At 44.0% G+C, this 15107-nt stretch overlaps 1 protein-coding gene across 3 annotated transcripts in view; it reads left to right on the top strand.

Annotated features, from left to right (window-relative positions):
* The first annotated feature begins 626 nt into the window (after window positions 1-626).
* Window positions 627-15107, top strand: part of LOC107387956 (double C2-like domain-containing protein alpha) — a 29112-nt gene continuing 14631 nt past the window's right edge. The window contains exons 1-7 of one of the 3 annotated variants that reach the window (XM_015963248.3): window positions 627-915; window positions 6068-6426; window positions 6724-6803; window positions 8327-8401; window positions 8716-8825; window positions 11480-11606; window positions 12473-12532. In XM_015963248.3, the coding sequence (XP_015818734.3) occupies window positions 884-915; window positions 6068-6426; window positions 6724-6803; window positions 8327-8401; window positions 8716-8825; window positions 11480-11606; window positions 12473-12532 (843 nt within the window). In that variant the 5' untranslated portion in view covers window positions 627-883. Of the gene's footprint in view, window positions 916-973; window positions 1902-6067; window positions 6427-6723; window positions 6804-8326; window positions 8402-8715; window positions 8826-11479; window positions 11607-12472; window positions 12533-15107 lie in introns of those variants that run through there. The other 2 variants (XM_070545595.1, XM_015963247.3) reach the window with 2 other exon arrangements.

Here is a 15107-nt window from a genome sequence, read left to right as displayed (position 1 = left end):
CTGACTCTGGTCCCTTAGGTCCTGGGCATGGCTGGGTGAAGCTGTAATTATTGACCACAAATCATTTTTAGGAGTTGACCATTTAGCCCTTTGGGTTTAGGTTTTTCTCCATGAAACCTCTGGTTGAACTCAGACTAACAGCAACATGTTTAAATTAACTAGTTTCTTCACACAAATTCACAGATGACTCCATCTGTCTGAGACACCAATTAATCAACAATCAGCCAGACGATAGTTGAGCAATCAGACAGCAGCAACATCTCTGCCTCTGAGGAGACCTTTAGGATTTCATCAGTTTATTGTACATCAGTGTGCTGCTCAGCCACCTCAGGGTTTAACCTGTAGTCATGTCGATGGTGGATTCACCTGTTCAGGGATACATGAAAGCCGGTGAAACACCTTCTTGTGTGTGTGTGTGTGTGTGTGTGTGTGTGTGTGTGTGTGTGTGTGTGTGTGTGTGTGTGTGTGTGTGTGTGTGTGTGTGTGTGTGTGTGTGTGTGTGTGTGTGTGTGTGTGTGTGTGTGTGTGTGTGTGAGATGGTAGAAGGACGCTGCAGGAGGAAGCGAAGCAAATCAGTCACATTCACAACTGTTAAGGAATAAGTCCCCACTGACTCTCTCTCTCCCTCCTTCTCTCTCTTTCTCTCCTCCTCCCGTCTCCCTCCCTCCCACCTCCTCCTTTCCCTCCAGTTTCCTGCGCTCCTCTCTGCTCTTCATTCCGTCTCAACTTGAACTAACCACTCAATTGTTTTTTTAATGATACCCCGAGCGCTCATTCTGCCTTTCTCCCTCCATCTCCCTTTACTCCCTTCTTCTCTCTTCACCACCTGTTAGTTGCCCGCATCTCCCTTCTCTGGAATTCCTCCCTTTTTCCTCCCTTTTTTATGAGGAGTTTCATTCTTGTTCTACCACTGAGGTAAGACAGCATTTCATTCTTTAATTATGAGATATAAGGGGCTTGGACTGTTTGTGTTCGTTAATTAATAATTTGTGTATTTATTTCATAATTTGATCATATCATGAGACTTTTTTGTGATTTCAGATCTACTTTTTGTGTCTTGTCTTCCGCAAGCATTATTTCTGCTGCAGCAGACGGGCGCAACACGTGTCTGTCTTAGTTTCTCTTTTCCTGCTCCTTCACTTCGCCATCTCACACACACACACACACACACACACTGACGTTTACTCATCCCTGCCTGCCTGAAAATATCCAGACTCTAATTGACATGCCCTGACTGTCACTGTGTGCTTAGTTATAAACGATGCTGCCTATTACCGTCTAATGAGAGGCTTCACTGTGCAGCACTGTACCACACCATCTGCCTGTCATCCAGGAGCTTGTTATTTAAAGGTGAGCTGCGTCCGCTTCGGGGTACGAGCACAACACAAGAGCAGCAGAGGAGAGGGTAGGAGAAGTCCTCACACAGCTACAGGTGAAATAAAAACATCTGAGAGAGGCGGAAGGAGACCCAATGAGACAAAATAAGAGGGAGAAGCAGAGAGGTGAATTTCTGATGGTGATGATGAAAAGGTAGGGGTTGAGGAGGAGAGCGACCATGCCTGTCATATGACTCTAATTCAAAGTGATGGAGCTAAAAGAGGAGGGAGGGGGAGGCTGCATGTTGGACAGAGATATTCCTGATGGATATTTTAAAAGCTTCCTCCTAAATCTGTAAAACCCGTCAAAGAGCAGAAGGAGTGTTTATAGCTGCAGGGATACGAGCTGGAATGTATTTAAACTCACGGGAATTAAAGTCACATTTGGGATGCTTTAGGTAGATTAAAGTTGTGTTTCACCACACACAGATGAGCTGAAGAGGTGAAGTCTCTATTTTTCTGCATTCCTCTGGAACAAAGGAGGATGATAGATGGAACGATGAGAGATGTTGCAGCTGGCAGCAGGTGAGCGCTCAATCATGAGAGATCCGAGCCTACGGGCTTCACGGTGGTTCTAGTGCTGCTGCTGGTGTTCGAGCTGCCCCAGCTCACAGACACATCTGTCAGAACTGGGGGGGGGGGGGGGGGGGGGGCGAGTGACTGTGCACATTATGTCAACACTCATGCCCTCAACAAGCAAGCATTCGTGTGTGTGTGCGTGCATGTGCGTGCTTTGATGATTAATGCATTCTACCTAATAATTATCATTAATTACAAACTCATTCCTGGTTTTTGGTCTTGGTGATGACAGGGAGCTTCATTCACTTGTTTTCTTCAGCTCTCAAATCTGTTTTGCTAAATTTGAATATTCAGTTAAGGTGTGAAGGGATTCATGAGGCCAATTACTGCAACTGCTGATTAAATTGTGACAAAAAGTTGCAGATTTGATGTTGACATCATCGACTGAGCTGTTCACAAGGGCCATAAAGCTTCTGCTGCTTTTCAAAAGGCAAGGATGTTCATGGTCTCTTGTCCCCGAGCCAAAAGCCGGTCACAGTCCTTTCAGTCAGACGAAGGGAGGAAGCTGGTTCTGGTGCTGGCCCGCCATGACGCGTTTCAGAGGCGGCCGAGCTAAAGCTGGATGAGCCGTGGTACGTTCTAACCACAGTGATGAGACTCGACCACATATGATGAACGACCTGCTCTGCTTTTAATTTCACTGAAGGTCAGCAGTCAGAGGCAACGCTTTCAGAGTCAGGGCACATTAACTTCATCCTGATGAATGTAGGCTCTGAGATAAAAACCCGTTTACTGGTTTTGACCTTTGAAACAAAATGTGTCAACAAATAAAAGCATCTGGATCATCTGAAGTGCACAAACTAAATAATCAGAAAAACACATTTCCTAGATTGAGGATAACTGAAGGATGAAGACCCTCACTATGCTGTGTCTGTTTGATGATTTTCTCAGAGAAAATAAAAAATACTGTTGAGGGATCAAAACCTCATAAAAACATCACTGCAGCACCTGTAGCAGATGGCTGACTTCACATCTGATGATGATCTTGAAACAAACACTCAGCCCCCTCCAGAAACATTGAGGTGTTTGGTTGTAGACAACAATTTCTGTAAAATGCGTCATAAAACATAAGTTCTGAGTTCAGATTTTCAAATTAGACTTCATCTCACTCATCAGTGCTACTTTTAGTTGTAATAAGCTCGCTACAATCTTCAGTATGTTACACAATTTCATCTAAATGCATTTTTGAGTGATTTTTAAAGTTTTTTATTAATCATGAATTAGGGATTATTTAATGACTCTGCTGTCTTATTAGCTACTTTGTTGTTGACTTTGAGGACCCGCTCGAAAATGAGATGTTACATCTCAAGCGGTTTACATCCTCATAAAACATAAGTAAAATAAATAAATGAAATAATAAATGCACTATAAATATCACTATAACTTTAGTATGACATGATTTATACATTTATTTACTGTATATAATATCATCAGTGATATTGCTTAATATTTGTGCTAAAATAACCTTGTAACATGGCAGTTGTAAACTTTGTAGTTGGATCCATTTGAAACAGTTTGTCCAAGTACAAGCTGCTCAGGAAGAAAGCCACAACGAGTTAAATAATAGCTCTTCATTACTTTATTGTTACAATCTGGTCTTAAAAAGGTGAAGGAGGGTGTAACACAAGGAGACGCGTGCAAGAAGTAAACAGTAGGTTTTTATTTGCATGGGGAGCTGGGTGCTAGTAACAAACTTAAGTGATAAAAGTTTTAAACAAGGTGACAATGATAAAACAATCCGAACTACAACTAAAATTAACTCAGGAGGAAGAAAATCAGCAAGCTTCTAACTGAAGTCGACTAAAGTTAAATCCACTATATGAACTAACTAACGAGGCTCTAAGGCTGTACCAGTAAGCTAACTGAGGGCTATGGCATCAAACACATGTGCAAAGCACTACGGCTCTCTGGTTCACTATCCGTGTTCCAACATGACCAGGGGAATCAGCACAGATCAGGTAGCCTCAGCATTTATAAGCCTCAGCAGTTGTCAGTTGATTAGGAACAGCTGTGTTGGTTGCCTTCAGGACGGAGGTTGGATGGGAGACCAAACGCAGCGCGCCGCTGTCCGTGGTGCTGATCATGGGGAGCAGGAGATGATGCTGTCTGCCCAGATATTCTCACATTGGTGACTCAAACTGGATTATTTTTTGACAATGAACCTTGTAGTTAAACTGTTGTAGACAATGAACAAAACAAATCTATTTCATAATTTTAAAGTGTTTAAACCATTTATTGCCTAAAAAGCGTCTTGTGATGTTTAATCAAGTTTTTAGTCCAATTTCAAATTTTTTCCACTGTGTAATCTGTTCATAACTTTTATGGACAGGGTTTCTAAGCACAGCCAAGGTGTTGAGGGCATCTGTTATGGTGGTCTAAGGATCGGGTCTTTGCTTTTTGCAAATGTTGTGGTCCTGTTGGCTTCATCAGAACGTGATCTCCAGCTTTCACTGGAGCGGTTTGCAGCCGAGTGTGAAGCGGCTGGGATTAGAATCAACTCCTCTAAATCTGAGACCACGGCCTTAAGTCAGAAAATGGTGAATGCCTTCTCTGGGTCAGGGATGAGGTCCTGCCCCAAGTGGAGGAGTTCAAGTATCTTTGGGTCTTGTTCATAAGTGAGGGAAAGATGGAGCGTAAGATCAACAGGCAGATTGGTGCTGCATCTGCAGTGATGCATGCATTGCACCGATCTGTCATGATGAAGAGAGAGCTGAGCCAGAAGGCAAAGCTCTCCACTTACCGGTCGATCTACGTTTCTACCCTCACCTATAGTCATGAGCTTTGGCTAGTGACCGAAAAAAAAAAAAAAACGAGATTGCAGATACAAGCAGCTAAAATGAGTTTCCTCCACAGGGTGGCTGGACTCTCCCTTAGAGATAGGGTGAGAAGCTCGATCATCCGGGAGGAGCTCGGAGTAGACCTGATGCTCCTGCACGTCGAGAGAAGCCAGTTGAGGTGGCTCGGATATCTGGTCAGGATGCCTCCTGGACGCCTCCCTGGTGAGGTTTTCAAGGCACGACCAACCAGGAGAAGACCTAAAAGAAGACCCAGAACACACTGGAGAGACTATGTTTCTCGGCTGTCCAGGGAACACCTTGGGATTCCCCCAGAGGAGCTGGCCCAAGTGGCTGAGGAGAGGGAAGTCTGGGCCTCTCCGCTTAAGCTGTTGCCCCCGAGACCCTACCCCGGAAAAGTGGCTGAAAATAGAGGAATGGATAGAATCTGTTAAAATTGATAAAATACAAAAGTTGTCCAAATGTATAGTGGGTGTTTTGATGACTGTTGGATTGTTCACATTTAGCTATGAGGTATCCACATAGAGGCAGATGTCCTGTGTTTATTGGAGCTTGATCGATCATGTGTCTGTTACAGAACACTCCCGTATCGTCACTGCAGAGTTGAGTTATTGGCTGTTTCATCTGCGTGCCTTCACTTCAGTCCATGTGATTCAAAGTCCAGTCACGTCTCAACAATAGCCTCCTGCCTCTACATTTTCTGATTTGTATTTTTGACCAAACAATATAGAGGAAGTGCAAATATTCACAGCACAAATGAGAAGTTCTCAGCCTGAGTCGGTGTACGCAGAGAGAACAGGAGGTAGAGTCAGAGGAGCGTGTAGTCTGCATTGAGGACACAACGCCCCCTCAGGCCCTGCTGTCTTTAGAAAACAAAAACCTGTGAGAAATTCTACCCTTCAGTGTTTTTATATAGATTTTTTAGGGAAAATACCCATCAGTCCTGTGGTCATCTCAACTCCCCACAACTTTCTATAACCAACAGGATTTTTCTGAATATCCATGTGAAACAAGAACCACTTCAGCACAGGAGTGTCCCTCAGTAATTACCTGCAGGAGTGTCAAACATAAAAGAGCCACTCACTGAGTGGGCCTCAGAGGAAAGCTTTTTTATCGTTCATTCTCTTTTACACAGTTGGGTTTGTTCACATTTATTCAATTGAAATGCAAATGTCCTGTTTCCTCGGCTGTGTTTTGTCATCCTAAACAACGTCTCTGAAACTAACGATCTCAAGAAATTCCACAAAGAAAGCAAAAACACTTTATAACAGCTTTCTGCCATGAGACGCTCTGAATGATGCCTAATGTCTCCCCCAGCTCTATGACTGTGCGGAAAGGAAACCGTTTGGGCATCTCCATCCAGGAGCACATGGCCATTGACGTCTGCCCCGGCCCCATTCGCCCCATTCGTCAGATCTCTGCGTACTTCCCGCGCCTTTCGCCTACTTCCTCCTTCTCTGAGCCTCTCTCGCCCAATCAGCTGACAGCCCCGGGTGCACTCAGCCCGGGCAGCGCAGGTCAAGGTGGTGGAGCGGTTGGAGGAGGAGGAGAAGCAGCGAGCAGTGGTCTTTTGTCTCCACTGTTACCAGGAGCTGCAGGCGGAGGGGGGTCACTGTCGGCCATGAGCAGCATGGACACCTCTATTGAGATTGACAGCTGTGACAGTGATGATAACAGTGAGTCACCTGAGAGTAACGACGAATTAGACCGACTGTTTATTTAAGAGAAAGTGCACTAGTTCAGAAGTGGGACTTGCATCAGTATTTGCATGAATGTTCTATTATCTGCTCCTCTTATATTAAACTGCTACTCTAAGCTTCCTAAGTATATATCAGATGCATCAAGTATTCCCTGCTGGGCTGCAAATTTAATATCTCACTTTATCTCGCTTGCAGGTAATTAAGGCGTCGTCACAAAAGCAATTAACCAAGTGACTGAAACGTTTTATTTTGTCTCCATTACCTCCCTTTCAGCCTCCCTGGGGACGCTGGAGTTTGACCTCCTGTATGAAAAAGCCACGAGCTCCTTACACTGCACCGTCCTCAGAGCAAAGGTACTACGTCCTCCCTAAAACATCGTTAGAGACACGTCACAGGGTTTGTCTTGTTGGATAAAAGTAAATGAAACGGCTGAGATGAGGATCAACATCTCCAAATCTGAGGCCATGTTTCTTAGGAAAAGGGGGCACTGTCAACTCCGCGTCAAGGGAGAGGTCCCACCTCAAGTGGAGGAGGTTAATTATCTTGGGGTCTTGTTTACGAGTGAGGGAAGGAGGGAGTGGGAGATCGACAGGCAAATGGGGCAGTGATGCAGACGCGGAGCCAGTCTGCTGTGATGAAGAGGGAGCCAAGACAGAAGGCAAAGCTCTCGTTTACAAGTCGATCTTTATCACAATCCTCAGCCCTGATCATCAGCTGTGGGTAATGACCGAAAGAACAAAATCATGAATACTAAAATCTGAAATGAGTTCCCTTATCAGGGTGGCTGGCATCTGCCTCAGAGATAGAGCGAAGAGCTCGAGCATACAGGAGGAATTTGGAGTAGAGCTGCTGCTCCTCCACGATGAGAAGATCCAGCTGACGTGGGTCGGGCATGTTAGCCAAGATGCCTCCTGGACTCCTTCTAGAGGAGGGGTTTTGGGCATGTCCTACTGGCAGGAAGCCCCTGGGTTGATCCAGGACAAGTTGCAGGGATGATGTCTCCGTGTTTGTCAGGGAATGCCTTGGGATCTTAATGTGGAGCTGGTGCAGGTTGCTGGGTAGAAAATGGTTTGTGCCTTTCTGTTAGGGCTGCTGCCCCCACAACCTGGACCCAGACCTGGATAATGCACAAACATCATTTTTACCTTCAAAGGTAAAAATGCAACTTTTTAATATTTTTGATCATTTTCTAGAGCCAGTATGTGCTAAAATGATCCTTTACGGGGTTAATGAAATGTCACTCAGACCCCTACTGCTTTCTGTGGCCAGAATACCACACTTGTTGGACACCTGTTGGACTTAGAACAACTTGAGCTGACATACCTGGTGCAGCAGTCTGCTTCCAGCACAATTCCTGCATGTTTTAGATTGTGAATACAGCTGATTTGTTTCATTTAGTGATGAATCACTCCTGTGGACACTAATGAAGGCTGGGGAGACATTTCAGCTGTTAGATTAAGGTGTTAAAAAGACAAACGCACAGCGAGGAGATGAGTTTCATTCATGGTTTAACCACAGATAACTAATAACGGACACTAGGGTGTACTAAAAGCTAGAAAGAGTGCCTTCAATAGCTAATAAACTGCATACTGAACCTCTTATAGACCTCTGTCACAATTTATTATCAAAACACTAAACATGCAGATGGTGCATAGGGTTAGTACCTTCATCGGAAACCTGCCATATCTAGTCCTATATATCTAGTCATCCTCCACGTGTGTGTGTGTGTGTGTGTGTGTGTGTGTGTGTGTGTGTGTGTGTGTGTGTGTGTGTGTGTGTGTGTGTGTGTGTTCTGGAGTGCATTCACCTACTGAAAGCTTTCACCGACTCTCCCCAGCATCCTCTAATGTTTTCTCTCTCGTATCTTCTCTGTAAGGGTTTGAAGCCGATGGATTTCAACGGTTTGGCTGATCCTTACGTCAAGCTGCACCTGCTTCCAGGAGCGTGCAAGGTCTGATTTTACTACCAGCAGAAGCTTTTATTTGAATCTCCTCTTTTATTCTATAAAGGGAAAAGACCTTCAGAAAACCAGTCACCAAGAATATTTGAGTGCACATTTCAATCACTTCATGAGTTTTTTTAATAAAATTGTAAGTGCGCATGAATACATCAGCAGTACAACATAACAATTCAATTAAATGCAATTCAATTCAAAAATACTTAATTGATCCCAGAGGGAAATTAGAAAATAACCTTGGATCTGGAGGTCTTGTGTCTACCATCAGATTTAAAGAGGTGTTTTCTTTGCTTTTCTTTGATCTACAGGCCAATAAACTGAAAACCAAGATAGTTCGAAACACGCTGAACCCCGTCTGGAACGAGACACTCACCTACTGTGGGATCACCGAGGAGGACATGTACCGCAAAACTCTACGGTAAACGCTCCCTGTGGACGAGGCTATTCCTGTCCACTTTACTTCCAGCCCTTCTTCTGCCTTTCTCAGATCTGACTCATGCTCACAAAGGATTTCTTATCATCTGTCTCCATCACAGACTCCTCTGCCATCAACTAAAAGCACTTTCTGTAGTTCGCTATCTCTGCAGGTCTTTAAAACGCTCCTCATCTGCCACCTCACCTCCAGCCTTTCCCATCCTCACATCTCTTCTGTCCACCAGGATCAGAAAGGATCTCCCCTTTCTCTTTGTGTTACTTTCCTTCTGCCTCCCTGCTTTCTGTTTTTCAAAGTCGCACTGACAGATTGAGGTCAGACGAAGCACCGCGGGGTGTTTTAATTTTACTGACCCCCCTCTGGAGGTGACAAAAGCTGTGAATTGTCTCTGAGTGTGACCAAAACTTTGCCGTGGCACACATGAATGTGGAATTTAAAAGGGATGGACGGCTTCTCCCTGGAGGGCGAGTAGAGAAACTGGCCCTACTACTGAATCGCGATTCCGAGTTAATTCAGCTGAGGCGTGTAAACATGAGGAGACGGAAAGTTTCACATAAATAAACACACTGACATTGTTTTCACCAACACCAGTCTTTATGATCCAGGTGTCATCGGGCATCCCCTAACCCTCTCACACGCAGTCAGAGTGAAACATCATGTTTACAGGATCAACGTGTTTGGTCCCTCCAAATAAAAAAAATCTAAATCAACAGTGAAAATGTTTTGAATTTCTGAGCTGCTGCCTTACTCAACCCAACCATGACTTTAGCAGTTTACTGGGAAAACAACATAACAAGAGGTGTGAGACCAAGTCACTGCTTTGCAAGTCACAAGTCTTTCCAGTCAAGTCTCAAGTCAAGTCCAAGTCAAAGACAACCAAGTCCAAGTCAAGTCCAAGTCCTTAACTTTGAATTTTCAAGTCATAATCAAGTCATCTGTCCAACTTCAATTTAATGACAATGATAATTAATACATTCCAGAAATAAAGCTTCTTAAAGCTTCATTTATTTGCTGAAACAAGCAGGAAGTGCAGCTGAATCTGATCATAAACAAAGAGCTGCTGCATTCAGCAGAACAAGATCAAACCCAGAACCAAGAATGATTCATGATTTTTGTCCATGTCGTGTCACAAATATCAAATATGCTCAAGTCAACATCAAGTCAACAGGTGCAAGTCGATTCAAGTCACAAGTCATTGGCATTCAAGTCCGAGTCAAGTCGTAAGTCTTTATAGATTTTATCAAGTCAAGCCAGAAGTCATTAAAATAATGACTCGAGTCTGACTCGAGTCCACACCTCTGCAACATAAAACCTGCAGGCCACAACTGCACGGTCCTCCTGCACTGTGTGTGTGTGTGTGTGTGTGTGTGTGTGTGTGTGTGTGTGTGTGTGTGTGTGTGTGTGTGTGTGTGTGTGTGTGTGTGTGTGTGTGTGTGTGTGTGTGTGTGTGTGTGTGTGTGTGTGTGTGTGTGTGTCAACAGCAGCTCTGTAGTGACACAATAGCCTCTGACTGAACTCTGGAGCTGTTGCTACAGATGACAGTGTTGTGTTTGTGGGTCTGATGTTAGTTTTTGAGGCTCCCAGATCACATTTAGCTCTGATGACGTGGTGACTGGCTCAGTGGTGCGTGTAGGATATCAGAGGGACAGTCACATGCTCACGTTCCTTCACGCTGTCTCATAGAGAACTGTTATATTCTTCTCACTCATTTGACCTTTGAACTTTTACACTCACACTTCCTCCAGCCGTTCTTCATTCACATTTGTTCATTTCCTGTAAATCTTTCATCTCACAGCTCCAGATGACTTCATCTCTCTTCCCCATCATCCCTCCGCCAGCCCTCTGCCTTCCCGTCTCTGTCTCCATCTCCTTTATTAGGCTTCCAGCACATTTTTTGCACCCCCAGGCCATCCGCCTGCTGAGTTAAATCTACGGTTTTGTAATTTTGTGTTTTATTAGCAGAAAATAGAACCTGAAGGCGTGACAAAAACAGATTTTTTCCTGCACATCTGAATTCCTTTTAAATCTCATTAATCTAATCCATGTTTCTCTTCAGGATTAAGTGAAGTGCAGGAGGAAGAGGTAAACTCATTCAGTCACCTGATTCATGTTTAAACACACCCTTCTGTTTTTACCCTTTCCTTCTCACCTCACGTCGCTCCATCCTCTCAGATGGCACCTTTGGATCTCGCATCCACGACACCTCTGTGTCCTTTGCTCCTCTGTGTCTGTCCCCACCCACCAATAACACTGACATCATGGCAGGTGTAAGAGTTCATCAGGGATATTGATATGGATTAACTTAACCTTTCCCTGTGTACTTTTACTCTTTATGAATTCTCATCGGCGAAAAAGTGACAACTAAATGTACAATATGCAAATTATGCTTGAGATATTAGGATTTCTGACTATTTAAATTCTAATTCAGGTCAGATTTTCTTGTTATATCGCTGCTACAATAATGTGACATTGTCATAATACGTATTTTTTACCACTCCGCTCTCTCCACACGTTCTAGATCGCTTTCAGATTTCTATCTCAGCCTCATTAACCAGCTACGCTTATTCTTTATTCGTGCTTCGTCCGCCGTTTGTCATTTTTACCTCCCCCGGCCAGCCCTGTCTCTGCTTGTCTCCCAGGGTGTCTGTGTGCGACGAAGACAAGCTGACACATAACGAGTTCATCGGGGAGTCGAGGGTGGCCCTGCGCCGTGTGAAGCCTGACCAGACCAAACACTTCAACATCTGTCTGGAGCATCCACCTCCTGTGAGCAAAACAAGGACACACACATTTAAAATAATAAAAGGAGGAGGACAGGAAATGGGAGAATGCGTGTGTATGAGGGAGATGAATGTCTGGAGGGTTGTGTGGAGTTTAGTGATACTTTCTGTGTGAAGAGGTGCTAAATAAGACAGAGGAAGGAGAAGAAGATTTATAGATGTTTGAGAAAATTGGAAAAGTCAAATAAAACGTTTTGAAACAAATTTTAAAAAAGGAGCTTAAACAAAGATAAATGGCACCAGACTAAACACAGATCTAAGAATAGAATAGGAGGCCGTTTTTCTGTAATAAACCAGTATCGAACTGGTTTTATTGACCCGCTGACACGATTTGTGCCTCCTTCAAATTACAAATAAAAATTGTGTCTACTTTTAAAGCCCACAAATGGCTCTTTGTCCAAGCCAAAGGTCAGCCGGGTCACCTGTCCATGACGAATGTTAAAGGCATCAGAGAAATGAAAGGGGAGGGGAGAAAGTGAGAGAAAGGAAACCGTCAGAGTGCCAACAGGCGGCGGGAGAGATGAGCAGCAAATGGATTAAAAAATAAAAGCAACAGTAGGAGGGAAGCGGTGGGGGTGAGGGGATGGGGCTTTAGTTCTTCATGTGATGGAAAGCTCTGCTGGTATTAGATTATCCCTCTGAGGCCGGGGGCCACTCTGTGATCAAACGTTTACACCCCCACATACACTCACCCACCCTCGTCCTGGAAACCACACGCTGCTCCGGGTCTGTAGCTTTAAAACGTGGATTCACTCCAGATGGATGGATCTGTCCACATCTCTGCAGCTTTCTGCAGTTTCCCTGTCACTCATGTGCTCTTCTCTGTCTCTCCTCTGTTCGCTCCGCCTGCAGCTGCCTTCGCCGACGGCCATGAGCCCGGCCCTGAGAGGAATCTCCTGCTACCTGAGAGAGGTGAACGTCCGACTCATATGACCTCACTCTGTCTTAAAGGGCAAAACTCGGGCTTCTGCAGACTCGTGTGGGGCTCGCTTCTGTAAAAACAACTCTTTATAAATTATTCAGGATCTCAAAGCAAAGGGGAAAGGCTATTAGTCACCAGAACTTTCTTAATCTGTCATTTTCGTAGCTGTCAGTTCTGCAGATGTTTGTTATCTTCACGAAATCTAGAAGGTTATAACTTCGGTCATGCACATACACAATGGTCACTGAAATAACCCACATCTGACAAAAATAATAAATTATTACTGCAAATAAACAAATAAAATTCAAATGTTGCATTTGAATTTTGGTTCTAAAATATTAAATTAAAGAACTAATGAAACCATCCTGGACAAGGATGGAGACCATGGGGATGTGTTGAACCAAGGTGTGTCCTACGATCAGCATCGCAGGTGTCTTCTGTCTTTGAATCCATCAGTCTGCCTGTTTAAAGGGTGAGCGGGAGTCACAGGGCTGTTGGGTATCAGGGTGTGTACCACACTGAGCACGGACCACAGGAAGACAAGGACAGAATTGTCTCTGGAGATTAGTGAGATGATTATTGACCAGCGTGTTAAAGGTGAAGATGAGAAGATCGTCTCCAAGCATCTGGATGTTCCTGTGATTTTTACATCCACAGGACCATCTTCTCTGGATGTGCACGTGGGAGGATTGGTGATGGTAAACTGGAGAGATGGATAATACCAGCGGCAGCCAAAGAGCTCAAAGCACCGTCCAACAAGATTAGAGGTGACCTCCAAGGTCAAGGTTCAAAGCACCTGCCACTGTTTGAAACAACATTCACTTGATGGAAGACAACCAGTAAGGCCAATACTCTTCAAAACAAATCACAATAAAAAATAAAATAAAAAGGAAGATCACTGGGAAGAAGTTTTAAGAAGTCACACAGCGTCTAGACAAATGAGACAAAACTGGAATTTCAACTCTAAGTGCACTGACACAGAAATGGAGACAGGATGTCTTCAAACTGTTTTGGATCAAAGAAAATATCAAAACCCAGAAATTCTGGAGCTATGGGTAATGGGTCCCCCAACAGGTTTATTACACAGAACACTGGATCAGAATCAAATACTGGATCATTCTGAAGCTGACACCTATTGGTCCTATGGGTCCCAATCCTGTTGAAGTTCTGTAGCTGCAGCATCTGGAGGAAAAGCCCTTTGGACATGACAGACAAGGACTGGACCAGAATATCTGTGCAGAAGTCCCAGTGAGTGTCACGATCTGCCCCTGCCCAACCTGACTGTGTTCCTCTCCTGCCGTGATTCCCCTTATTGTTCTCACCTGTCCCTCGTTTACCTGCCCATGTTTCCCTAATTAGCCCTCTGTATTTAAACCACCTGTTTTGCCCCTGTGCTTTGTCAGTTCATTGTTGTTGTTTGCTGGTGTTCCTGCTCATCCCATCCTGCCATTAAATCATTTTTACTTTTACTGAAGCCTACATTTTTCCTCCGTTCAGCTCTGCCACACATGGTCCGCCGTCTCCACCTCCTACACCGTGACAGTGAGAGCTGCAGATCACGGTTTTACACGGCAGTTTAGTTTGTTTGTTGTTCAAATGTTTTTGGAATTATTATGAACCCCAAAATAAAAGTAAACTCTGAAGTTTATTAGCTGGTTTTTTAGTTTATTGTAATTGCTTTCACTTTAGTCCGTTTTAAGACGTTTCAGTGATGACTGATATAAAAGAATATTTGTTCAGTTAATACTTTTAACTTGGCTTTTGTTCAGGTTAGGATGAATAAAATAATGTTTTTATTAAAACAAACCACTCGCTCAAAAAAAGCCTTCCTGTGGGTGGGCGCGAGCCAAGGCGGGCAAGGCCATGAGTGCAAATTCACAGTGTGACATAGATGTGTGAGAATTTTCAAATCCTAGCATCTCACAGTCTATTTTCTATCAGAAGCTAATGCAGGAGATAGGTGTAGGACACTGTTTTCATGTTCAGCCTGCATGAAAAACTCAGAGTGACTGATTATAATCAGAAATAATCATTAAAATATGTTTTTTCAGTCAACCACACCTTTAATTCAATGGCCGCCACTGGCATGTGAAGAGCATGTCAAGCACCCTGGTAACTCCCCACCTGACTGATTACTTTTAGATGAAAATAATTAGATGCTGCAGTCCCATCCTGACAAGAAGTGTGAATATTTTAAAAGGGAAATCAGAGTTCTTCCCAAGCTGTGAACAGTTATGTGTGGGGGAATCCACCTAATTATAAACTGGCCTGCTTCTACATTAAAAGCAGGTGAGGTGTATAACACCTCAGATTGGGAAATGTTGGAAAGCGGTGTTGGTCTGCCTAAGCAATGTTACAGACCAAACACACACATCATAGAACAGAGAAAAATGCCAGGGAAAGATCCGAAGCATTGATCCAACCTTTCATCTTCTGATCCAGTTGCCAAACTGTTGGGAAATGGCCCACAGAATGGGATTATCTACATGCTGCTTAGGTGTGTCAGCACAGAAAATTCAGCCAGAGGAGAAAGTAGCTTCAGACAACAAGATTTGAAGTTTTATT

This window comes from Nothobranchius furzeri, chromosome 16, assembly GCF_043380555.1.
Source record: "Nothobranchius furzeri strain GRZ-AD chromosome 16, NfurGRZ-RIMD1, whole genome shotgun sequence".
In the NCBI taxonomy this organism is placed as follows: domain Eukaryota; kingdom Metazoa; phylum Chordata; class Actinopteri; order Cyprinodontiformes; family Nothobranchiidae; genus Nothobranchius; species Nothobranchius furzeri.
The sequence above is the reverse complement of the archived record's forward strand: the minus strand, read 5'-3'. Positions and strand labels throughout refer to the sequence as shown.